Source organism: Paralichthys olivaceus, chromosome 12, assembly GCF_024713975.1.
Source record: "Paralichthys olivaceus isolate ysfri-2021 chromosome 12, ASM2471397v2, whole genome shotgun sequence".
Classification (NCBI taxonomy): Eukaryota; Metazoa; Chordata; class Actinopteri; order Pleuronectiformes; family Paralichthyidae; genus Paralichthys; species Paralichthys olivaceus.
The window spans coordinates 24,364,314-24,390,108 of NC_091104.1; the positions used below are offsets into that span (position 1 = coordinate 24,364,314).

Genomic DNA, 25,795 nt, shown 5'->3' on the forward strand with positions numbered 1-25,795 from the left:
CAATGGAACGGTGCATGCAAATGATACAGCATTATGACAGGCTATATCGAAAGTTAACACTTGACTAAACGAACAGGCACTAACATAAATGACAAGGTGTAGCATATGAGCTGGGATACACACCTGCACATTCACTCAGCTCAGGACCTCCTGGGTGAAGCTAATAGCATGCTAATTATCACATGAGCTTCTAAACAAAGTAGAATATTGACAACCAGTGTCATAATGAAACACAACATCAGGTATAAGTGATGATAACTCACATTGTCACTGACGCACACTGTTCAAACAAGGATGTTTTACAACTTTGCTGAACAGACCTGCCAGAGGAGGAAGTGAACTACTCTCTAGGTAAGTTTGCTACTAAACACGAGCTGTATCCAGGATCAGTGTTGTCAATAGATTATTTTAATTATAATGGTCGGACAGAAGAGGACTGGTAAGAAATATTGTTTCATTTTTATTGTCATATGTCAGAAGATATAAATGTCGTCATCAGAACGGCTGTAATCGTAGTTTTCATTCATGTTGTCTTCCTGCTCTGACACATCCTCCTTCAAATCATTATCTGCTTCCTCATCTTGGAAGATCAGATCAAGGGCATCTTGCACATTTTGTCTTGCTGTCCTAACCTCAGTCACTGAAATGGCAGCTCACTTACATTAATAATCTCATTATTAAGACCCCCAACCCCTCTTTTTAACTCTGTTAGTTCAGAAACATGTATTTTAATTTATATATTTATTGGATTATTTTGTTCCATAGCTCATGCTTTCAGGTGCAGATCTCTTATCTGTGTCAAGTCACCTTCTGACCTCTGTTCCTTATGTAAACAATATATAATCACTCTTATGCTGTTTTACTCTTTCGCTGTTTCGAGACCCCCCCACCCTTCATTGCAGTAATCATGTAATCATTGAATCAACAGTGTGAGTGAACTTTTGATAACGTTCCTCTGTTGTACTGACACATGGCTGTGAATGAAATGTCAGAGGAGCTGATTATTGACATATGTTGACAGTGTCATCTGATCAACACATACAAAAATAGAATGTATGTCCAGAATCAGTGTGGTCTGTAATTGTAAATTTAAAAAATGGTCTGACAGATCTAGAGTGTGATTGAAAGTGAAATTGTTTATTCACATTTACTCACACTCTTTTAATTTAATGAATTAAATGCTATGGCCATCATTAGCAACATCACTTATATAGGTTGATTATTTGGTGATGAAAGCTTCTAGAACTATGATCAGTCAGTAACTAGTGAGAGCAGCGGAGGAGTTTTGTCTTGAGTGCAGTGAAGTGGCTCTTAAAAGAGCCGTTGTTATCGTGAGTGGAGCAGCAGCAGTAGCAGTTTAAGCTCTCTCTCCGCGGATGCGGCGGGCCAGCTGGATGTCCTTGGGCATGATGGTCACCCTCTTGGCGTGGATGGCGCACAGGTTGGTGTCCTCGAACAGGCCGACCAGGTAAGCCTCGCTGGCCTCCTGCAGAGCCATGACAGCGGAGCTCTGGAAGCGCAGGTCGGTCTTGAAATCCTGAGCGATTTCTCTGACCAGGCGCTGGAAGGGCAGCTTGCGGATCAGCAGCTCCGTAGATTTCTGGTAGCGACGGATCTCTCTCAGAGCCACGGTACCGGGCCTGTAACGGTGAGGCTTCTTCACGCCGCCGGTGGCCGGGGCGCTCTTACGCGCAGCCTTGGTGGCCAGCTGCTTCCTGGGGGCTTTGCCTCCGGTGGACTTACGAGCGGTCTGCTTGGTTCTTGCCATTGTATGTTTTCTTTCTCTGTTCGGGAGAAAAAGTGAAGTAGAGCAGCGACACTCTGATTTTAAACGACGGAGCTTGTTGCGAAATGGTGACGCGGTTTCAGATCCCCGGGTCCTGATTGGTGAGAGGCTCCTCCTGAAGCTCAGCGCCGCCGAAAGGAGCGACCCACCGCCCGAGTCCCCGCTGCTTATTGGAGAAAAGTGCAGAACGACCTCCCCTGATCCGCTGGAGGCTTCTTCTCTGGTTGGTCTGGCATGAACCGTCCCGCGTGATCCGCTGATATATAAGCGAGGGTTCGAGCTGGTTGCCACAGTTTCTCTTGACGTGTTTCAGGAAACAAATTGAAAATGTCTGGCAGAGGCAAAACAGGCGGAAAGGCCAGAGCGAAGGCAAAGACCCGCTCGTCCCGCGCTGGGCTCCAGTTCCCCGTCGGTCGTGTTCACAGGCTGCTGCGTAAAGGCAACTATGCTCAGCGCGTCGGTGCCGGCGCCCCCGTCTACCTGGCGGCTGTGCTGGAGTACCTGACCGCTGAGATCCTGGAGCTGGCTGGAAACGCCGCCCGCGACAACAAGAAGACCCGTATCATCCCCCGCCACCTGCAGCTGGCCGTCCGCAACGACGAGGAGCTCAACAAACTCCTGGGCGGAGTGACCATCGCTCAGGGCGGCGTGCTGCCCAACATCCAGGCTGTTCTGTTGCCCAAGAAGACCGAGAAGGCCGCCAAGTCCAAGTAAAGCGAAGCTGCTGGAAACGTCCGACACAAAGGCTCTTTTAAGAGCCACACACTCACCTCTGATAAAGAGCAAGTCTCCTCATGTCCTTCACCAACTTGGAAAATACACAATTACCGAACAAACACGGTACAGAAGTTAGACCTCAGGTTGTTGGGTACCCATAGCAAATAAACGACTTGTGATTATTATTGTTTCAGGACAATGATCCATTCAAAACAAAAAAAAAAAGAAAGTCGTTTGACAAATTATTTCAAGTTGTGGGTTAAATGATCATGGTGATGGGTAAATTGAGTCCTCTATGGGTAAATGGTGCCACATTATTAACTGATACAACATATATTCCATCAATTTAACAAAGGCAAAAACGTTTTAAGTAAAACCATATGGTTGTTTACTGTTGTTCAACATGTTTCTCAAACATTTTAGTAAGGGTTAAATTATGACCTCTTTGTGTTAGATACAGACTGTTGATTCAATGATCAATGTAATGAAGGGTGGGGGCAGATCTCGCACATCTCAAAACAGTAAAAGAGTAAAACAGCATAAGAGTGATTATATATGGTTCACATAAGGAACAGAGGTCAGAAGGTGACTTGACACAGATAACAGACCTGCACCTGAAAGCATGAAATATGTAACAAAATAATCCAATAAATATATACATTGCAATCCATGTATTTGAAATTACTGGTCTTTATAATGAGATTATTAAGGCAAGTGAGCTGCCATTTCAGTGACTGAGGTTACGACAGCAAGAGAAACTGTGCAAGACGCCCTTGATCTGATCTTCCAAGATGAGGAAGCAGATATTGATTTGAAGGAGGATGTGTCAGAGCAGGAGGACAACATGGAGGAAAACTACGATTACAGCCGTTCTGATGACGACATTTATATCTTCTGACATATGACATTAAAAATGAAACAATATTTCCTACTAGTCCTCTTCTGTCCGACCATTATTAATGTACAACTATTGACGACACTGAGAAGCTACAATTTCATGAGCTTCTTTACAAATACAATTATAACCACCAGGGAAAACATCCACCACCTCCTCCCCATGAATAACACACATCACTGCTTCTTGAGACATGGGACAAAACACGTCCAACATTGCAACCTGCTAATGGGCTTAAAAATATTTTCAATTGTAGATGGGACTGATAATATAATTTAATCTGCACAGTTATCACTTTCAATTGAATCATTATATCAAATCTATGACACTCACTCTCTTCCCACTGCATCTAAAACAGCAGGTCCACAGAGAAGGGTTCAATCATTCATGTGCAATACAATGGTTACAAATATATATATGCTACACCTTGTTGTTTATGTTAGTGCCTGTTTGTGTAGTCAAATGTTAACTTCCTCATTTAAAGGTTCAGTGTGTAACAAGCTGGTAACATCATATCAAACTTGGTGTTCCTCATTCCCCCCTCCCTTCCTGAGCGTGAGGAGAGCTACGGTGGCCCTCATGCGTCAAAATGCTGGATGACCTCACTGAGCTGACTTCTCTGCAGTGTCTATAGATTGATACATATTGATGAATGTAACCTGTTTATTTTGAATGCAAACTGTAGTTAATAGTTTACATGAAGACAATGTGTTAACATGCTGTGGTAGTGCTTTATTACTGACATTAGGTAGCTGAATTAGCTGAATGCTAATGCAGGCTAACAATATTGATGCTGGCTAATGTTAGCACACAGGCTCGTATAACAGGGAGATGGCGTTAGCAGGAGACACTTGTCTTCTCTGTTTACGTGCTGAAACACTTGAGTTCTGTACTGAGGTGAGCAAGAGAAGAGGAGGAGATCCTGGAGCTGCAGCCGTGAGGAGGAGGAGAGACTGGACCACTGGGAGCAGATTGAAGCTACAGGTTTGTGTTTTCATGATATGACTACATGGTCTGCTTGATATCAACAAGAACAATACAACACAAGTGTTTTCATACCACAGCTCTGTGAGCACATCTTACTGAATAATGTTACTGTAACATTAGCTGTGCAGTGCACGTCAGCCACTGACTGTAAAACCTCAGAGACACCACTGAACAATTATTATATAAATACTGTATGTTACAGGAATATGTTGTTATTGTTTTGCATATGTGGGATACAAGAAACATTGCAGCCTATAACCCCTAATAACTGACCTTATCATATAACCAACATAATATAGAGCTAATAATAAAGCCTTATCTGAGCTTCTCCTTTGTTTATGTTTTCAGACACTTATTGAGGAGATGAGTGTGGAGCAGCACAGGAGCTGACAGCTACAGACATGGTGACTCACCTCCTGCTGGAGTGTCATGGTGTTCTTATGAACTGTAGAGACTAACCTTTCAGACAGTCAGAAGAAATGCTGTGGTCAAGATCCTGAAAACTGTGAGTCTACCACCGTACTTCTCCCAGTACTGCCCAGAAGTGTTTAACATGTTCACAGGCAGTACCAGGAAGATGTTACGGTGTTAGACCATATTAGAGAGCGTGGGGATGACAACACTTTTACCGCAGCATATCAACATTTTATTTATTATCAACATGGCTCTTTAGGCCAGGGAACCCATCTTGTCATCCCCAGCTGCTGTATTTGTCCCTCTGAAGGTTTTGAACAGTACCACGTATTCACACACCTGTCAAATGTATCTAGTATTACAAAAGCAAAGCTGATATGAGTAAGACTTACAGGGTTTGTATTCCACAAGAATGATGTCAAAACACAAAGAGTGCATCCTTTTTGCATATTTATAAAAATGCATTTTTTAAATTTAATCAAATATTTGTAGTCTTCTTTAGCTGAAATCATTCAATATCTGATATACATGTAAAGAGCTTTAAACATTGACTGTGCATGTGAGTGATCAATTGCAGATGCAAGCTGTGAAAAACAATAATTAATATTACAATGCTAAAACATTTCAAACTTTGTTTTAATGGATATGGTAAAATGGCAGCAAGAAAGCAGATGAAATAACAGAATGGAAGAAATAAACTTGTTGTTAATACAACATTAGATAATGAACAACTGTTCAATGCATTGACTTGCCTGTGTTCCAGTGCAAACTCAGTTGCTGAATGCAGTTGGATCTGAAACAGGTTTGTCATTGAACTTGATGTATCAGGGTGAGAAAGCTGTAAAAGAACAGTAAGAAAATAAGTGATACATGACACAGTGGTCTTCTCCTGTAATAAATGATTTTACATCCTGAGATGGTGGGAAGTTCACTAAACCAAATAAATAGATCTAGGATAAGTCGACAAGTACTACAGTGATCTTAGTCTGGAGTAATTCACAATATGAATCTGTGACAATATAAATGTTACTATAACAGCATCAGTTTGAATATACAAAAAATAATAATCTATTGAACAACAGATTGACTTTGTATTGATGTAGTAAATTACCTGTTCAACAGAAAACCTGAGACTTCAGCGTCAGAAAGTCTTTGTCTCTCAGTAGTTTTCCATCCTGGAGACAACATGGTGTTTGTCCCCGGTTCTGTCTCAGGTCCCGTTTCACATCTCACATTAACTTTCACTTCTCAGTTGAAGTCTGTGCCGTTCCTTTGGTTTGTCAGAGGTCAATTTATAAGTATTTTCCTCCATTCAACATATTTTCTGTTGGCAAACTTTCTGCCGACCTTTCATAACAACCCCCAGGTCCCACTTCTTCTACTGTTTTTACAGGGGCGGTCCTTCAGTAAACAAACACAAACTCAGTCTTTGTGTCCACACTCCAGACCAGTTGGTGGCGGTAATGCACGTAACTGTTCATAGCTAAGAGCCAAAAAGCCAGAAGAAGAATCAGTAAATACAGAGACGTGCCTCAGACCGGTTTGTCCTTTAGATGATCTGTAGCAACAACATTTGACATATTGTTAATTTAATCATCAATGTGTTTGCAAGTCATGTGAACACACTGATTGTTAAGAAATGATACATGATCAACAGAACCATTGAATCCATTGTGTGAATGATTCAGAGCGTTGGGACACTGGACAATAAATCTAATTCAATATGAACCATAAGTATTAAATTGAACCATGATTGAATTCACCACAGTTCCAGTATTAGTGTAAAGTGGCTATTTGAGTGTTGGTGCACATGTTGTTCGAGTCAGGACAGTTTGTCTCCATAGAGAAAGTGTGTGGCTCTTAAAAGAGCCGTTGGTTTGATGTCATGTCTCCAGAGTGGTTTACTTGGAGCTGGTGTACTTGGTCACGGCCTTGGTGCCCTCAGACACGGCGTGTTTAGCCAGCTCACCGGGCAGCAGCAGGCGGACGGCGGTCTGAATCTCCCTGGAGGTGATGGTGGAGCGCTTGTTGTAATGAGCCAGACGAGAGGCCTCACCGGCGATGCGCTCGAAGATGTCGCTCACGAAGGAGTTCATGATGCCCATGGCCTTGGAGGAGATCCCAGTGTCGGGGTGGACCTGCTTCAGCACCTTGTACACGTAGATGGCGTAGCTCTCCTTCCTGCTCTTTCTCCTCTTCTTTCCGCCCTTACCGGGGGCCTTCGTCACCGCTTTCTTGGAGCCCTTCTTGGGCGCGGACTTCGCTGGTTCAGGCATCGTCACGATATTACTCGAGCAAATGAATGAAGTCGTCAGAGAACAGGCTGTATTTGAACACAACACATGTAAAGTTGCTGTGCTGTTCCCTCTCTGTGATTGGCTGAATGTTGATCGTCATTGTAACAGCAGTGGGCGTGTCTCCATGTCCAGAGTCCATTATTCTGCTGCTGACAGAGGTTGAACTGTAGAGATGAACTGGAACATTTGGGGGGTTAAGAAATGCATGATGTCTGAAACTATATATGTTCTTATTATTGATGTTAGTATCACATTAGTATCATTTCAAACTATCTGAACTAAAGCGACCTGATAAACACACTGCTCTAAATATTAAGGGAACACTTGATCGTCACAGTAAAACACCAAGTCAGTTAAACTCCAGGTTTATTAATCTGTTCATTTAGATTGAACTGAATATAATTATTGTCTTCATTATAACAACCAGTCTGACGGAGCTTAAATGTGATGGTTACACAAGTATTCCTGGTCTCCCTCCCGTCTCTCTCTTTGTGTCCCCAACACCTTAGTTAAGTTGATTCATGTGTTTATGGTAATTTACATAAATGTTTACAATGTTGACTGTTGAGTTATTTACTTGTGTACGTTTCCACATGTAACTATTTAGCTTCTTTAGAACAGTAACAATGTGTTGATGCCAGGACATTGATATCTCAAGTATTGTTACTTCAAACTGCGTCTGGGTTAGAAAGACATGCTATTGTTGTTGGGGAGGAACAACACAGCCCTCTGAGTGCAGAGTGTTCTTATAGAAAAGTACTGCTGGGAAGGAGCCATGAAAAGTCAAGGAGGATTACAGGTGTTAAAATAAAACATTTTCTATTCAGAAAAACAAACATATATTATTTCATGTAGTACAGCAGGATCTATGGGTTTTAACAAATGAATCAAGTTCCAGTCTGCATCCTCTTTCTGGGCAGTCACATTAGAACATGATACTTTACCAGTCTGAGATAGTGAAGGTTAAAAATCCATATTAGAGTTAAGGTGTAAATGTAGATATGAATGTTGTGTTTTTATACATTTTGGATGGAAACTCACTACAGAGAGAAACTGAAACAAAATAAGTTTCATTGACGTGGTAACATGGTTTATATATGGTTAATTACTAAGATCACGATTCCATCAGTGATCAGACCCTGATTGATTGTTGTTCTCTGGAAGAACTAGTGATGAGTGTTGAGCAGAGGATGTGAGCTCTCATTGACTCAGTGTGTGGCTCTTAAAAGAGCCGTTGTGTTGTTGAGCTGTTGAAAGTGAGTTTATCCACCGAAGCCGTACAGAGTGCGGCCCTGTCTCTTCAGAGCATACACCACGTCCATGGCGGTCACGGTCTTCCTCTTGGCGTGCTCGGTGTAGGTGACAGCATCGCGGATGACATTCTCCAGGAAAACCTTCAACACGCCGCGGGTCTCCTCGTAGATCAGACCGGAGATACGCTTCACTCCGCCACGGCGAGCCAGGCGGCGGATGGCGGGCTTGGTGATTCCCTGGATGTTATCACGGAGAACTTTGCGGTGACGCTTTGCGCCTCCTTTACCGAGACCTTTTCCTCCCTTTCCTCGTCCAGACATTTCTCTTCAGTCAGATGAGAGCTAGTCAATAGTGTGATCCGCGGGAATCACAGATATTCATAGCCTGCTTGAGGACGTGATAGAAGACAGAGGACTACTACTTCCGCCTCCATCTTCGCTGATAATAAACTATTTGGTGCGCTAGCGCCCCCACAGGACTTTGGATGTAGGACGGTAGATATTAAGGTTTCATTTAAACAGTAACAATACGAGAATCAACTGTAGGTTCTGAAGTCATATCAGATGAAAGACCAGAGGAGAGGAAGTGTTGATGACAAGCTTCGACTATTGAGAATCTGTCTGTAATTTCACCAGCTACCAACCAGATGCTGGTTAACATTTGTGTTGCAGCAGGTCAGTTTGTCCACACTACCAGCCACTCTGGCAAATAATAAACCACCACTTCAAGATCTCGTCCAGTTAGTTGGCAGGAAAAATATTTGAAAGGGAATCTCTGAGAGCAAGTAACTTTGCCTTTAACACAGCTTCCTGCCTTGTCTGTCACTTTTCTTTCTGTTTCTTTCCGTAGTTCTAAACATTTGGGTTTGTGTGTGCAAGTTCAACTTATACAAACTAATACAGCCAGCCAAGTTCTCCAGAGTTCTTTATCCTGGATAAAGCTGGACACACACACACACCATTTTATTTAAGTAACAGTGATTGGTATGAGTTTTTAAAGAAAGCCATGGTGTTCCAAACATTAATGTTTGCAGGTACACAATGTTGACTGGTCACCTGTTCCTGAACAATGCAAGATACATGCAACTCCCCCAGAGCCTCAGATCAACACATTCAAGAGCGGCCACATCTGCCCCTGGACACAAGCAACAACCAGCTCCCAGAACAATCACAACCAGTCTGTGTCGAATGCAACAAGCATTATACTGCTACAGAATGATTACAGAGAGAACCCCCCCCATATTTGTCATGTTTGTTGCTGACTACTAAAGTAGCCCTTTATGTAAATCTCTGTCCAGGATCAGAGTTGCTGATAATTGTAAATTAAAAATGGTCAGACAGAAAAAGATTTGGGGGAAATATAATTAGATGTTTAATGTCTATGTCATATGTCAGAACAAGAGCAAGAGTGTGATTGAAACAGTGAGTTGGTTTAATTACATTTACAGTGAAATTGAATCTATTAATGAATTAAATGATGAAGACTGTTATTGAGATAAACATGAACATTGAACTCATTTATTATTAGGACTTTATCTGTCCTAAGAACCAGCACAGATACAAATTCAGAGTATGGGCCAGAAGATCGTAACTGATGTCTACATCACTATTACTTTACTATTCATTAAATGTATTACTAACTTCTTCATTCACAATCAGCAGCACGGTGTGAAGCTGATTAATCTGCAGAACGTTTTTGTTCAAGTCAACATGAATCAGAATAACAGAGGAAGGTTTCCAGCATCTTGTTGAATCAATGGCACAAAGAACTGTGACTGTTTTGATGGTAAAGGGAGGCACTACCCAGTAGAGACTGGATTCTTCACTTGTTACCCTGTGTTTATTATTGATGATTACTGTTGTCTGCAGACTTTGGAGAGACACAACTGCTCCAGTTAACTTTTACTGTCACCAAGTGTTTTCTTATTTCTGCTTGATACTTATACTTTATTTTCTTGTTTTGTGTGTGATTAAAACAAAACAGATAAGAGATGTAAACTTGAAGGTGACACATTTCCCTACATTCATGTGATACACAAGTAAAGTCCAGTGATCTGAACACTGCTGGAAGTTTGTATCAAGCAAGAAAATGAGTGAGGCTTTGTGTGATGACTCTGTCAATGACCATGGATTTATTGGTTCAGTTGATCATTGATCATTTGTTAACAATAAGCTTAATCAGATGATTGATGATTAAATGAGCAACCAAACATTATTGATTAGGTCTTAACAAACTGATGTTACAGCACAATTTGTCCACAATGGAGCAGTGCATGCAAATGATAAAGTATTATGACAGGCTATATCGAAAGTTAACATTTGACTAAACAAACAGGCACTAACATAAATGACAAGGTGTAGCATATGAGCTGGGGTACACACCTGCACATTCACTCAGCTCAGGACCTCCTGGGTGAAGCTAATAGCATGCTAATTATCACACGAGCTTCTAAACAAAGTATAATATTGACAACCAGTGTCATAATGAAACACAACATCAGATATAAGTGATGATAACTCACAATGTCACTGACGCACACTGTTCAAACAAGGATGTTTAACAACTTTGCTGAACAGACCTGCCAGAGGAGGAAGTGAACTACTCTCTAGGTAAGTTTGCTACTAAACACGAGCTGTGTGCACCGTGCTCCAGCAGGGAATCACTGCTACGCTGTTTACTTATTTACTGTTTCGAGAGACCCCCCCGGACAGAAGAGGACTGGTAAGAAATATTGTTTCATTTTTATTGTCATATGTCAGAAGATATAAATGTCTTCATCAGAACGGCTGTAATAGTAGTTTTCATTCATGTTGTCCTCCTGCTCTGACACATCCTCCTTCAAATCATTATCTGCTTCCTCATCTTGGAAGATCAGATCAAGGGCGTCTTGCACAGTTTGTCTTGCTGTCGTAACCTCAGTCACTGAAATGGCAGCTCACTTACATTAATAATCTCATTATTAAGACCCCCAACCCCTATTTTTAACTCAGTTAGTTCAGAAACATGTATTTCAGTCTATATATTTATTGGATTATTTTGTTCCATAGCTCATGCTTTCAGGTGCAGATCTCTTATCTGTGTCAATTCACCTTCTGACCTCTGTTCCTTATGTAAACAATATATAATCACTCTTATGCTGTTTTACTCTTTCGCTGTTTCGAGACCCCCCCACCCTTCCTTACAGTAATCATGTAATCATTGAATCAACAGTGTGAGTGAACTTTTGATAACGTTCCTCTGTTGTACTGACACATGGCTGTGAATGAAATGTCAGAGGAGCTGATCCTTGATGTTTACAATGCTATCTGATCAACACATACAAAAATAGAATATATGTCCAGAATCAGTGTGGTCTGTAATTGTTAATTTAAAAAATGGTCTGGCAGATCTAGACTGATTGAAATTGAATGGTTTATTCACATTATTAGTCTTTTAATTGAATAAATCAAATGCTATGACTGTCATGAACAACATCAGTTATATTTCTTGATTATTTGTTGATGAAAGCTTCTAGATCTATGATCAGTCAGTAACTAGTGAGAGCAGCGGAGGAGTTTTGTCTTGAGTGCAGTGAAGTGGCTCTTAAAAGAGCCGTTGTTATCGTGAGTGGAGCAGCAGCAGTAGCAGTTTAAGCTCTCTCTCCGCGGATGCGGCGGGCCAGCTGGATGTCCTTGGGCATGATGGTCACCCTCTTGGCGTGGATGGCGCACAGGTTGGTGTCCTCGAACAGGCCGACCAGGTAAGCCTCGCTGGCCTCCTGCAGAGCCATGACAGCGGAGCTCTGGAAGCGCAGGTCGGTCTTGAAATCCTGAGCGATTTCTCTGACCAGGCGCTGGAAGGGCAGCTTGCGGATCAGCAGCTCCGTCGATTTCTGGTAGCGACGGATCTCTCTCAGAGCCACGGTACCGGGCCTGTAACGGTGAGGCTTCTTCACGCCGCCGGTGGCCGGGGCGCTTTTACGCGCAGCCTTGGTGGCCAGCTGCTTCCTGGGGGCTTTGCCTCCGGTGGATTTACGAGCGGTCTGCTTGGTTCTTGCCATTGTATGTTTTCTTTCTCTGATCGGGAGAAAAAGTGAAGTAGAGCAGCGACACTCTGCTTTTAAACGACGGAGCCAGTCGTGAAATGGTGACGCGGCTTCAGATTCGCGGGTCCTGATTGGTGAGAGGCTCCTCCTGGAGCTCAGCTCCGCCCAAAGGAGCGACCCATCGCCTGAGTCCCCGCTGCTTATTGGAGAAAAGTGCATAATGACCTCCCCTGCTCCGCTGGAGGCTTCTTCTCTGCTCCCGCGCGATCCGCTGATATATAAGCGAGGGTTCGCGCTGTTTGCCGCAGTTTCTCTTGACGTGTTTCAGGAAACGAATTGAAAATGTCCGGAAGAGGCAAAACAGGCGGAAAGGCAAGAGCGAAGGCAAAGACCCGCTCGTCCCGCGCTGGGCTCCAGTTCCCCGTCGGTCGTGTTCACAGGCTGCTGCGTAAAGGCAACTATGCTCAGCGCGTCGGTGCCGGCGCCCCCGTCTACCTGGCGGCTGTGCTGGAGTACCTGACCGCCGAGATCCTGGAGCTGGCTGGAAACGCCGCCCGCGACAACAAGAAGACCCGTATCATCCCCCGCCACCTGCAGCTGGCCGTCCGCAACGACGAGGAGCTCAACAAACTCCTGGGCGGAGTGACCATCGCTCAGGGCGGCGTGCTGCCCAACATCCAGGCTGTTCTGTTGCCCAAGAAGACCGAGAAGGCCGCCAAGTCCAAGTAAAGCGAAGCTGCTGGAAACTTCCAACACAAAGGCTCTTTTAAGAGCCACACACTCACCTCTGGTAAAGAGCAAGTCTCCTCATGTCCTAATCTAACTTGTAAAATACACATTTACTGAATAAACACGGTACAGAAGTTAGACCTCAAGTTGTTGGGTACCCATAGAAAATATAGACTCGTGATTATTATTGTTTCAGGACAATGATCCATTCATAAAAAAATAAAAATAAAAAAGTAATTTGACAAATTATTTCAAGTTGTGGGTTAAATGATCATAGTCATGGGTAAATTGAGTCCTCTGTGGGTAAATGGTGCCACATTAATGACTGGTACAACATATATTCCATCAATTTAACAAAGGCAACAACGTTTTAAGTTAAACCATATGTTTGTTTACTGTTTTTCAACATGTTACTCAAACATTTTAGTAAGGGTTAAATTCTGACCTTTTTGTGTTAGATACAGAAAGAATGTATGTATACATGTACTTTTGTGTAGTTACAACATGTTTGTGTGACTCGAACATGACATTAGCCAACAAGGTATCCATTAAATACACATTTTAACACATACATACACTTTTACAGTTTGTATGTGTGTAAGAAATCAGTGAGCAATGACTCAATTTATCCCACATGCACCATTTTCACAAAACTGGTTCACACAGTAACTCAGATCAACAGTTATCTTGAGTTTATGAACATGATGAATTCACTTTGCATGACTGACTGGTTCATCTTACTCTGTTCTCCCCTACGTGTGTATTTAAATGTGTAGCTTGTTTCCACAGAGACTTGAAGTGTAAAGCGGCTGCGCTCTGCTCCACAACATCCATTCAGAGAAACAAACTGTTTAAGTACAGCACCTAAACACAACTAACTGCTCTGTCCATGGTCCTGAAACAATGTGTCTAATTTAGTAGTTTAAAATTGTATTCTGAAAGTTGTGAACACACCTACACAGGGCTGTTGTCAAGGTGGAGAGAACAAGTCAGGATAGGGTTGGAGAGGTTTAGATACAAAGGTAAAGAGATGATGATTTGAAAGAAACTCTTTTAAATCTGAAAAACTAAATTGCTATTGAGCAATTACATGTGAGCACTGGGTGTAAATGACTATATGTGGACACACCCAAGCAGAGTCATAGTCAAGATTTGAAAAACAATCTTCAGGTGGGAGTTACTTAGATTTACTTCCACACAAGATCTGTTGATATTTACATGAAACAAATTAACTTAGTGTTTGAATCATTAGATGAGAATAAAACAGGAGCAGCTGACCTACTGGAAAACAAAGCTTCTGACAGGACATGTAGGAGACTTCATCATGGTAGTGGACGGTGTTCTGGTTCACAGATTAGGAGGGCAGCGCCATCTCTTGGTTCCCTCGTGTTACTACATCTCATCACAGTGGCACCACTCGGAGAGCATGAGTGCTCAGTGTGAGTAAGATGCTGTGATCTCATTATCTCTCCCACATGTCTCTCGTGTCACCCCAACCAGTCGAGGCAGATGGCCACAGACACTGAGTCTGGTTCTAGAAGTGTATTTCTGTTAAAGGGGAGTTTGTTCTATTCTCTCCATGTAGCATCCCCGGCTGAATGATGATCAGACTCTTCAACTGATGGTCCAAAGTGTTTATTGAAGGAACCTGGTACACTTGAACGCACCGTAAGAGCTATGTAAAAAGTATAACAATAAATGTAATTATCTTCTTCATGACCTTATTGTATGATAAATCCACTCAAAATGCATTTAACTTCAGACCGGACATTAGCTGAGCTAATGCTAATTAGCGGTACCGCTAGCTCAAAACATTACATCAAGAGTATACAAAACCGTAAAAGTTACCGCGATTCGAACTACACATTAAACATGTCATGAGGTGATATGAAAACAAACCTTGTGCCCTCTATCAGCCAGGTGCTCGGTAAACAGAGTTAGCTTTTCCTCATTTTCAGTAAACCCCTTGCTGTCACACTTCTAATACGCAGACGCACACTATCCACAACAACGGATGCTTTTGATACACAGCTTGGCGCTTTCAAAATAAAAGTCCCGCATTTAGCGTCTAATTGAATTAATGAAATAATAACCTGGCTTCAAAGCATATCAGGAAACTAAATGAAAACAACATGTCCTTAGAAACAATTATAGAATTAATGGTCATTTACACTCCACAGTCGTCAGTGTTTCTCATTGTGAGAACCGTTGGGTTTCTCTATAATTTTGTACGGCCTCTGTAAAGTGCCCTGAGATGTTATTATTCTGTGCTATACAAATCAAATAAAATATCAATAATGTATGTGAAGAGTCTGTCAGGATCACATATCACAATCAGAAAATCTAACTGTAGAAATATATGATTTAAAGCAGACATTGTCTAATTTCTAAACAGCTCACCGGCAACTAAGTGAGTATATATATATATATACATGTACATCTGCTTAAGGTAGATAAGATGAGGTGTGTGTGTGTGTGTGTGTGTGTGTGTGTGTGTCAGTAGTAGTCTGCTTCTCCTTCACAGTGTCTTTTAAGATGTTTATAACGACTTGATAGTATTTTGATGGTTTGACATTAAATTACTTCTTAATCTTGACATTGTAACAAATAAATATTGAACATGTTTCTATCTAACTCGACTCTCTTTAGTTAAGAAGTCAGTCTCTACATATGTGTTGCCAGTGAGTGACAGTGGTGGTGTTTGATGAGGAAGCAGCTCTTTGTGGATCGACGTGTGTGGCTCTTAAAAGAGCCTTTTAGCAGGATGAACATGTTTCACAGTGAGGACAGCTCACTTCTTCTTGGCTGCTGTCTTCTTCACTTTGGGTTTGGCAGCCTTCTTCGCGGGGGCTTTCTTGGCTGCAGGAGCCTTTTTCGCCACCTTCTTGGGGCTCTTGACTGCCACCTTCTTAGGGCTCTTCGCCACCTTCTTGGGGCTCTTGGCTGCTTTCTTGGCCGCTGCTGGTTTCGTCACCTTCTTCGGGGACTTTTTAGCGGCTGCTGGCTTCTTGGCTGCCGCTGCTTTGGCCTTTTTGGCCGCTAGGGGTTTCTTGGCGGCGGGTTTCTTCACTTTGGGAGCAGCCTTCTTGACCGGCTTCTTCACCTTGGGCTCCACCTTCTTGTTGATCTTGAACGAGCCGGAGGCCCCGGTTCCCTTGGTCTGGACCAGAGTCCCCTTGATCACCAGGCCCTTGATGGCGGTGTTGACGCGGGACTTGTTCTTCTCCACATCGTAGCCTCCGGCAGCCAGAGCCTTCTTGAGGGCGGCCGCTGACACGCCGCTCCGCTCCTTGGACGCGGACACAGCTTCGATGATGATCTCCCTGACGCTGGGGCCGACCTTCTTCGGTTTCACAACCTTCTTCTTGGCCGCTTTGGCCGGGACGGCGGCTGGAGCTGGAGGGACTTCTGCCATCTTTGTCTCTGAGTTTAGATCAACGAGGAACTATCGGAGTGAGTGACCGGACTGATGAAGAGTCCCGATCGGGAGGCGGTACTTGAACACACCATGAGAACCGTGGAGACTCAATCCAGCCGTGGCTCCTGTGTGCAGTGTGAACGCCGAGACACTTGTGTTTTCTCTTCACTGATAAACGAGTGAAACATCAGTGGGTGAGCGGTGCTGGAGGCTGACAGTGAGGAAGCAGGTAGCGGACTTGTGTGTCTTCATATTGAAGTCATGAAGAGCTCTGATGCTCTCTGCATTTTGTCGGTGGAGCCTCCAAACCTCACCCGTTCACCGCGGTGAGCAGCGCTGCTCGGCGGCTTTTCCCACTCGTTTCTCTCCTAAAATGACTTGAAAAGCACCACAGCTCCACCAACATCCGTCTCCCAGCTGCTCCACATGTTTGTTCAGAGAGACCGAGTCAAAACAAGCACCTGCTGATGATCCTTTGGAAGAAAGTCAGGTTATTGTGCAGGCAGCAAACACACCGCTGATGGCCGAGGCTCATGGTGAAGTGGAGCCAGACTTTCTATCAGAGCCGTGAACGTTTCATGCTGAGGATGCTGGAGAGTCATTCTGTCATTAGAGCTACATTTCATGTCCATGGGTTGGATTAGTCAAGTTTACTAAATATTAATTTCAAACAATGATCTCATTAATATTGGGCCACATTTCTCTTTCATTTAATACAAAAACTCAACAGGTTCCATCATTTATTAGACAATTTGTATGTTATACTGGAATTTGCAGTTTTTGCTATTGTTCGATTTCGTAAAAACTTTTGTTCTTCATTTTAAAGATACAAGTGTTTGTATAGTATGTTCATCATTATTTATGCAAAAGAATTATTAAACAATGACAAAGGTTTATCAAAAACTATTTGTCTCATATATTAAATTATTCCCTTTGTGTGTTTCAGATACATTTCTGTCAAGCTGTCAGTTTGATAGCTATCGATCTATAGATCAAATAGTCTCAGACTTTTATAGCCAGTAACATATTCATATTACAAATGAAGACCTCAGTCTCAACAAACACTCTGTGTATCCAGAATATACACACGTGTGCAGTCTGAGTTTGTGTAGATTGCTGTGGGTAAATTAGCCTGTAAACATGGATTTTTATCCATTTAAACATACTTCATTTACCTAGTACTTTATAAACAAACAATATAAAACAAAGTGTTTTCCATGATATCTACAATAAAACAAGATCAATATCCCTCATCCCTCCTCTCACCCCATCCAAGCTCATAGCAAAACAACAACAACAGTGTTTTGTTCATCTCAGTTTTAAACTCATGAAACAAAGGTAGGAAAGCAAAGACAAAGTTGAAAAGATCACAATTAATCTGCCTGCTGTGTGGTCAAGACCAAACATTATATCCAAGCTTTATTAGTCCATCCCCTCAGGGACAATCATGTTTGATGCTTTCAATTGCATCTCAGGGTTTTCATGAGTTAAAGGAACTGGTCCAATGGTCAAATCATGACCAACATTACAGCCTCAGCTCACATGATAGAACCAAAGCTGTTTTAGTTCACTGAAGAAGACCCTGAGAAGAGGTTGAAAAATCAGAAAAAACACTTGGAGCTTCATATAGAATTTATCCAGAGTAACGCTCCTCTGGGGAACAACATTAAACTTCACTGTGCAAAGTGTTTATTGAGGAATCCAAACCATTCAGATGCAGACAGAGCTACATGCACTGTTGTTCGAAGTGACGGTTGAGTTCCATTTAGCTGCTCCAGTTTCATTGTCCTGATGTTGTGCATGCTGGATCATTGTCATGTTTACTGGATCACTTTAATACAATGCAGGACTTTGTCAATGTTTTTATCAAAATATGTGTCACTCCTTTGAAACATGTCTATAATCACACAAGTGACCGGACACACACAGCACTACACTTTTAAAACCTGATTATAAAAACATAATGAAAAGTACCTACAGAGCTATTGTATATGACTACAGTACTTCTACTTTTCTATTCATTAAGTGTATTTCTAACTTGTCATTACTCCTTCCACTGTATTTGTTTCATGACACTATTATCTTATAAATGTGACTCTTGTACTTTACTCTTCCATTAGCAGGAGCTGCAGATGTTAACATTTAAATCAAGTGTAGTGTGCAGTCTGGGTTAAAGTCAAGTTTTGACCAAGGACCAATGATAGACTTATGTATCATTTTTGTTGTATATTATTTCCAACCTTGGCAATGGCCCTGCCTCGATGTGTTCACACACTTGGAGATACAATCAAAACCACATCTCACAAAAGCTACACAATTTCAGAGTATGATTTTAAACTACTAAATTGAACACATTGTTTCAGGGACATGGACAAAGACAAACAGTTAAATAGTCAATTGGTCCTATTCATTGTGAGATTGTTATGTATTTGTTCTCATTTTAACCCTCCTATTGTCCTTGGGGTCATTTTGACACCATTCAATGTTTAATGTCTGTACATTTAAAGGAATAGTGAATATTCATTTTTTGGCTTGACATTTAATGTATTTTTCAAATTTATTGATTTAGGATTTAATGTCAATGACCTGGATGCATAGTGTACACCCAGGACCCAGGCTGTTTTAGATGTGTAGAACAAAATATTTGAAGTATCAATATTTTACACATATTTATATTGGTTGTTTAGATGATATCGAGGTCACCATAACATCTACTTTTCTAATCATTAAAACTCTTCCCTCTGCTTTGGAGCCTAATCTACCGACCATAACTGTCGTGTGAGAACCACTGATGGTTCATCAGACATGGGGAGACATGCACAGCAGCTTTCTGAACCATTTCCCTCGGTGCTCTATGTGCTTTGTGTTATACTTCTCTAATCAGTCCTAATGTAACTCTGATCTTTAACCAAGCTTGTTACAGACTCTATTCCTACTTGACGGGAACGTGCTACAGTTCTACTGTTCCACAAAACTGGTCAAGTGTCAGACCTTAATATCTACAGTCCTACATCCAACCTCTGCTCCTGTGGGGGCGCTAGTGCACCATAGAATTTATTATCAGCGGATCCACAGAGGAGGAATACGTCCACCTCTGTCTTCTACCACGTCCTCATGCTAGCTATGAATAGCTGTGATTCCCGCGGATCTCACTATTGACTAGCTCTCATCTGACTGAAGAGAAATGTCTGGACGAGGAAAGGGAGGAAAAGGTCTCGGTAAAGGAGGCGCAAAGCGTCACCGCAAAGTTCTCCGTGATAACATCCAGGGAATCACCAAGCCCGCCATCCGCCGCCTGGCTCGCCGTGGCGGAGTGAAGCGTATCTCCGGTCTGATCTACGAGGAGACCCGCGGCGTGTTGAAGGTTTTCCTGGAGAATGTCATCCGCGATGCTGTCACCTACACCGAGCACGCCAAGAGGAAGACCGTGACCGCCATGGACGTGGTGTATGCTCTGAAGAGACAGGGCCGCACTCTGTACGGCTTCGGTGGATAAACTCACTTTCAACAGCTCAACAACACAACGGCTCTTTTAAGAGCCACACACTGAGTCAATGAGAGCTCACATCCTCTGCTCAACACTCATCACTAGTTCGTCCAGAGAACAACAATCAATCAGGGTCTGATCACTGATGGAAACATGATCAACCATGAATAATCACCCATATATAAACCATGTTACCACAAGAATGAAAACAATTTGATTCAGTTTCTCTCTGTAGTTAGTTTCAACCCAACATGTATAAAAACACTACATTCATATCCACATTTACACCTTAACTCTAATATGGATTTTTAACCTTCACTATCTCAGATTGGTAAAGTATCATGTTCATATGTGACTGTCCAGAAAGAGGATGCAGACTGGACCACAGTCATACGATGGGTGGTGGAGTGGAACTTGATTCATTTCTTAAAACCCACAGATCCTGCTGTACTACGTGAAATAATATATGTTTTGTTTCTCTGAATCAAAAACGTGTTTTACACCTGTATTCCTCCTTGACTTTTCATGGCTCCTTCCCAGCAGTACTTTTCTATAAGAACACTCTGCACTCAGAGGGCTGTGTTGTTCCTCCCCAACAGTCTTAGCATGTCTTTCTAACCCAGACGCTGTTTGAAGTAACAATACTGGAGATATCAATGTCCTGACTTTCAATGTGTGAAATATCAAATGTTTTTCTTCACTCATTTTAAGTTTTAAATGATTGAACCATCTAAATAAGCTTGATGTTAACACATGATCTGATCAACAGAACCAATAAATCCATTATCATTAGCAGACTCATCACAAAATATGTATTCTTGACACAAAGTCACATATATCAATTTCAAGTTTATGTCTCTAATCTTCTATTTATTGTCATGTCCATTAACACTGGTTTAATCACTGAATTCACTCCTTGTGATGTGATTTGTGCGAACATACTGCAACAAGAACACATTCCTGTAAAGTTGCTATTTGAGTGTTGGTGCACATGTTGTTCGAGTCAGGACAGTTTGTCTCCATAGAGAAAGTGTGTGGCTCTTAAAAGAGCCGTTGGTTTGATGACATGTCTCCAGAGTGGTTTACTTGGAGCTGGTGTACTTGGTCACGGCCTTGGTGCCCTCAGACACGGCGTGTTTAGCCAGCTCACCGGGCAGCAGCAGGCGGACGGCGGTCTGAATCTCCCTGGAGGTGATGGTGGAGCGCTTGTTGTAATGAGCCAGACGAGAGGCCTCACCGGCGATGCGCTCGAAGATGTCGCTCACGAAGGAGTTCATGATGCCCATGGCCTTGGAGGAGATCCCAGTGTCGGGGTGGACCTGCTTCAGCACCTTGTACACGTAGATGGCGTAGCTCTCCTTCCTGCTCTTTCTCCTCTTCTTTCCGCCCTTACCGGGGGCCTTCGTCACCGCTTTCTTGGAGCCCTTCTTGGGCGCGGACTTCGCTGGTTCAGGCATCGTCACGATGTTACTCGATCAAATGAATGAAGTCGTCAGTGAACAGGCTGTATTTGAACACAACACATGTAAAGCTGCTGTGCTGTTCCCTCTCTGTGATTGGCTGAATGTTGATCGTCAGTGTAACAGCAGTGGGCGTGTCTCCATGGCCAGAGTCCATTATTCTGCTGCTGACAGAGGTTGAACTGTAGAGATGAACTGGAACATTTGGGGGGTTAAGAAATGCATGATGTCTGAAACTATATATGTTCTTATTATTGATGTTAGTATCACATTAGTATCATTTCAAACTATCTGAACTAAAGCGACCTGATAAAGACATCATGTCTATTATCTCAAAGAAGACTAATAGAAATGTGTTCTTGTTGCAGTCATTCCTAACAAATGACTGATCATTTAGTATTTCTGCATAATACACTCTGTGTGAATGGACATAAACTTGAAGGCGACACATTTTCCCACATTCCTGTGATACACAAGTAAAGTCCAGTGATCTGAACACTGCTGGAAGTTTGTATCAAGAGGCTTTGTGTGATGAGTCTGCTAATGACGATGGATTTATTGGTTCTGTTGATAGAACAGAATTGAATAGAATGCCTTTAATGCCATCACACAATGAAGAATTGCAAAATTACAGCAGCTACCACTGAAAGGAGCATTTAGTAAAAAAATGAATAAATATAACAATAAAAATGAACATGTTTACAGGAAAAACATGTTAAAACTATACAAAATACTGCAAAAAGAGGAAGTTGTGGTTGAATAGTATAACAATTCATTTTTGAGTTCAGTGTTCTGACATCCCTTGGATAGAAGCGGTTCCTCAGTCTATTTGTTCTGCATTTTAATGACATGAGCAACTTCCCAGACGGCATCCGGTTAAACAATCCATGGCCATGTGTAAAGAGTCCCTGGAGACTCTCAATCAATCAATCAATCAATCAATCAATCAATCAATCAATCAATCAATCAAATGTATTCATATAGCATGGTATCACCTCAAACATCTGTCTCATGGAGCTGCACAAAAGTCCAAGATCTTAAAAAAGACTAAATCCAACTTGTTCCTCACAGAGCAAGCATGAGCCAAAGTGGGGAGGCAAAACTCCCAGGTGGAAGAAATCTCTGGCAGAACCGGGCTCGGTCTGGACGGCCTCTGCCAGGACCGCTTGGGGTGAGTGGAGAAAAAAGAAATAGGGTAAAAAAAAGGAAAGAGGGGGGGTCGGAGTCACAGTCTCAGGTCATGGGCTTGAATCCAGCCCGGGAATCTCCACGTGGACGTTGGCATGGTCTTCCAAGGGCGTGTCGGTCCCCCTCGGCGCTCCTGCCTCCCTCATGGTCCAACATGCGCAGCAGGTGGACCCATGGCTCCAAAGGTTAAAGGTCCTCAGGTGAAAATGCTGGTGGTTGCGTGACCCTCATGTCAGCCCTGCTACTGACCGGCGATCTCCACTAGGTCCATCCCTCATCAGGACCCGAGCCAGGACGGGCTCCAGAGAGCCAAACAGCATGAACTAAGGAGTGGAGGAGAAGACCCAAGGCAGAGAGAGAAGAAGAGAATAGGTGCTGGTTTCTGGTGCCTGATGGGTGATCCCCCAGCAGTCTAAGCCTATAGCAGTATAACTTTTGATGACTATGGCTCAGGGTTGAGCTAAAAGCTTTATCAAATAAGAAGGTTTAAGTCTAGCCTTCAATGTAGAGACTGTGTCTGCCTCCCTCACTGAGAGTGGGAGCTAATTCCACAGGAGATGAGCTTGGTGACTAAAAGTTCACCCACCCATTCCACTGTTAGTAACTCGAGGCACTACAAGGAGACCAGAGTTTAGGGAGCAAAGTGGTCTGTGTGGGGGGAGTAAGGGGTTATGAGCTCTTTAATGTAGGATGGGGCCTGGTTGTTGAGGGCCTTGCAGGTAAGTAGGAGGATTTTGAAATAAATCCTCTGTTGAACAGGGAGCCAGTGAAGGGAAGCTAAGACAGGAGTAATGTGAACCCGTCTTCTGGTTCCTGTCAGTACTCGTGCAGCTGCGTTATGTACGAGCTGAAAGGTTGTAAAGGATCTTCTGGGACATCCTGATAAAAGTGAGTTGCCGTAGTCTAGCCTAGACGTAATAAAGGCATTTTTTAGAATCCTGTTTTGACAGGATGTGTGTCATTCTCTATATATTACGCAGATGAAAGAAAGCTGTTCTGGAAGTTTGACTAATTTGTTTGTTAAATGACAGATCTTCATCAAACAGAAATCCTAGGTTGTTCACAGTGGATTCTGGAACCAGGTGGATGTCATCTAGGTTCACCGACTGGTTAGACAGAGTTTCTCTGAGATGCCCAGGACCCAGGATTATGACCTCAGTTTTGTAGTAACAATAAGAAATTCTGATCCTTGATGTCCTTAAGACAGTTTTGAAATCAAATTAAATGGTTCAGTTCGTCTGGCTTCATAGATAAATATAATTGGGTGTCATTTGCAAAGCAGTGAAAAATAATGTTATGTTTTCTAATAATATTGCCTAATGGTAACATGTATAAATTAAAGAGTATTGGACCAAGAACCGAACCTTGTGGAACTCCATCATTAACTTTAGTGTATGATGAGTATTCATTATTAACACTAACAAAGTGGAATCTATTTGATAAATAAGACCTAAACCAGCTTAATGCTGTCCCTCCAATCCCAACCTCTTGCTCTAATCTTTGAAGGAGAATGTTATGGTCAATGGTGTCAAATGCAGCACTGAGATCTAACATGACCAGCATGGAGACAAGTCCCTGGTCAGAGGCTAGGAGAATATCATTTGAGACTTTTAAAAGTGCTGACTCTGTACTATGGTGCATTCTAAATCCAGACTGATAGGCCTCCTGCAGGTCATTTCCCTGAAGGTGATCGAGCAGCTGATTTACAACGGCTCTTTCTAAAAGTTTAGAAGTAAATGGGAGGTTTGATATAGGTCTGTAATATGCTAAGATACCTGCATCTAAACTAGGCTTCTTTAGCAGAGGCTTCATTACTGCTAGTTTAAAAGCCAGTGGTACATAGCCAGTTAATAAAGAGCTATTGATAAGATTCAATACAGTGCTGTCGACTTCTAAGAAAACCTCTTTAAAGAGCTGAGTAGGGATGGGGTCCAGCTAGCAGGTTACTAAGCAGGTGATTACTAAAGTAAGTCAGGCTCATTCATGTGTTTGTGGTAATTGACATCAATATTTCTAGTTTAGTTGTTTACATGTGTATGTTTACACATCCTGTTGTTCGTTCACATCAAGAGATTCAACTATCCTACATTGAACACTCACGTTACACTGAGATCATATTTCTGTACATTTTCAGATGTTGTTAAGATGGCGCCGCAGGTGGCAGCAGGTGAGGCTGGTGAACATCACATCCAGCACCTGGACCATCAGCATCAGTGTGCTCTTCCCACTTTTATTCCCCCTCTACACCAGAGATGTCAAACTCAAGCATATTATATGTCTATCTTATCTTGGCCCGTCGGTGCACAATGTCAGGCTAGACGCACACAGAGCGAGTGCTCCTCTCCACTCACTCGCAGAGTATTGGGTGATATGATATTAGTTTTTCCAGCGTTGCAGAGATCCCAGTGCCTGCCCAATCAATTTCAGCGTGTCTTTCAGGAAACTCTCTCTCTCTCTCTTTCCTTCTGTCTTTCTCTCTCCATCTCACTCTGGCCAGAGAGCCAGGTGGAGTGCACAGCCAGAGCCTGTGTGCTGCTCTCTGGGCCCCATCAAGTTCCCCCACACGCTTTTCTCTGTGATGAAGATGAATAAAAACCCACACAGGAGTTGTCTCAGATTCAAAGATCCAAAGATTCAAAGATTTTTATTGTCAAATACACAAGAGAACACACGTTTCCCTGTGAATTTAAATTCTTGTGCTGTCCTTTCTGGAAAACCAGCTGACAAAAATTTACATTAGAATACAATATATACACAACATACAATAAGGATATGAACATGTTACAAGTAAGGCAGAAACAAGGTGAATGAGGTGAATAAGGTGAGGATTGTGCAAAACTGAGCAGTGCAAATTGAGCAGTAACAGTGAAAAATTAAATAAAATGTATATAATATCAATTTAAACAGTACAAATGGAATACTTTATGTTAAAGTGCAGACCAGTGTTGCAGTTTGTGAGGTAGGTTGTAGACTCCTGTCAGCTGTTTAGGAGTCTAATGGCAGTGGGGAAGAAAGAGTTTTTGAGTCTGGTTGTCCTACATTTAACACTTCTATACCTCCTGCCTGAGGGTAGAAGTGTGAACAGTCCATGTTGAGGGTGGGTGGGGTCTTTAAGAATGGAGGCAGCTCTCATTTGAAC

The 25,795-nt window shown here is 42.5% G+C and overlaps 7 protein-coding genes and 1 long non-coding RNA gene across 8 annotated transcripts; 2 read left to right on the forward strand and 6 right to left on the reverse strand.

The window, feature by feature from the left end:
- Nucleotides 1-1,275: 1,275 nt before the first annotated feature.
- LOC138412284 (histone H3) lies at nt 1,276-1,906 on the reverse strand. The gene has a single exon (XM_069535821.1). The coding sequence runs from the start codon at nt 1,766-1,768 to the stop codon at nt 1,358-1,360; it is 411 nt and encodes a 136-aa protein (XP_069391922.1). The 5' UTR covers nt 1,769-1,906; the 3' UTR covers nt 1,276-1,357.
- A 196-nt stretch (nt 1,907-2,102) lies between these two features.
- LOC138412468 (histone H2A) lies at nt 2,103-2,519 on the forward strand. The gene has a single exon (XM_069536407.1). The coding sequence runs from the start codon at nt 2,114-2,116 to the stop codon at nt 2,498-2,500; it is 387 nt and encodes a 128-aa protein (XP_069392508.1). The 5' UTR covers nt 2,103-2,113; the 3' UTR covers nt 2,501-2,519.
- A 1,590-nt stretch (nt 2,520-4,109) lies between these two features.
- Nucleotides 4,110-6,188, reverse strand: LOC138412483 (uncharacterized). The gene is made up of 2 exons (XR_011244838.1): nt 5,911-6,188; nt 4,110-5,637 (listed from the first exon to the last, which is right to left on the reverse strand). It is a non-coding gene; the product is annotated as an uncharacterized lncRNA (long non-coding RNA).
- Nucleotides 6,189-6,700: 512 nt separating this feature from the next.
- Nucleotides 6,701-7,075, reverse strand: LOC138412484 (histone H2B). Its single transcript, XM_069536453.1, has one exon. It carries the CDS (start codon nt 7,073-7,075, stop codon nt 6,701-6,703), a length of 375 nt encoding a protein of 124 aa, XP_069392554.1.
- A 4,688-nt stretch (nt 7,076-11,763) lies between these two features.
- LOC138412344 (histone H3) lies at nt 11,764-12,400 on the reverse strand. The gene has a single exon (XM_069536058.1). The coding sequence runs from the start codon at nt 12,387-12,389 to the stop codon at nt 11,979-11,981; it is 411 nt and encodes a 136-aa protein (XP_069392159.1). The 5' UTR covers nt 12,390-12,400; the 3' UTR covers nt 11,764-11,978.
- A 302-nt stretch (nt 12,401-12,702) lies between these two features.
- On the forward strand, nt 12,703-13,156 carry LOC138412367 (histone H2A). Its single transcript, XM_069536092.1, has one exon. It carries the CDS (start codon nt 12,717-12,719, stop codon nt 13,101-13,103), a length of 387 nt encoding a protein of 128 aa, XP_069392193.1. The 5' UTR covers nt 12,703-12,716; the 3' UTR covers nt 13,104-13,156.
- A 2,682-nt stretch (nt 13,157-15,838) lies between these two features.
- LOC138412364 (histone H1-like) lies at nt 15,839-16,591 on the reverse strand. The gene has a single exon (XM_069536089.1). It carries the CDS (start codon nt 16,516-16,518, stop codon nt 15,895-15,897), a length of 624 nt encoding a protein of 207 aa, XP_069392190.1. The 5' UTR covers nt 16,519-16,591; the 3' UTR covers nt 15,839-15,894.
- A 4,499-nt stretch (nt 16,592-21,090) lies between these two features.
- LOC138412385 (histone H2B) lies at nt 21,091-21,465 on the reverse strand. Its single transcript, XM_069536136.1, has one exon. It carries the CDS (start codon nt 21,463-21,465, stop codon nt 21,091-21,093), a length of 375 nt encoding a protein of 124 aa, XP_069392237.1.
- Nucleotides 21,466-25,795: the final 4,330 nt, after the last annotated feature.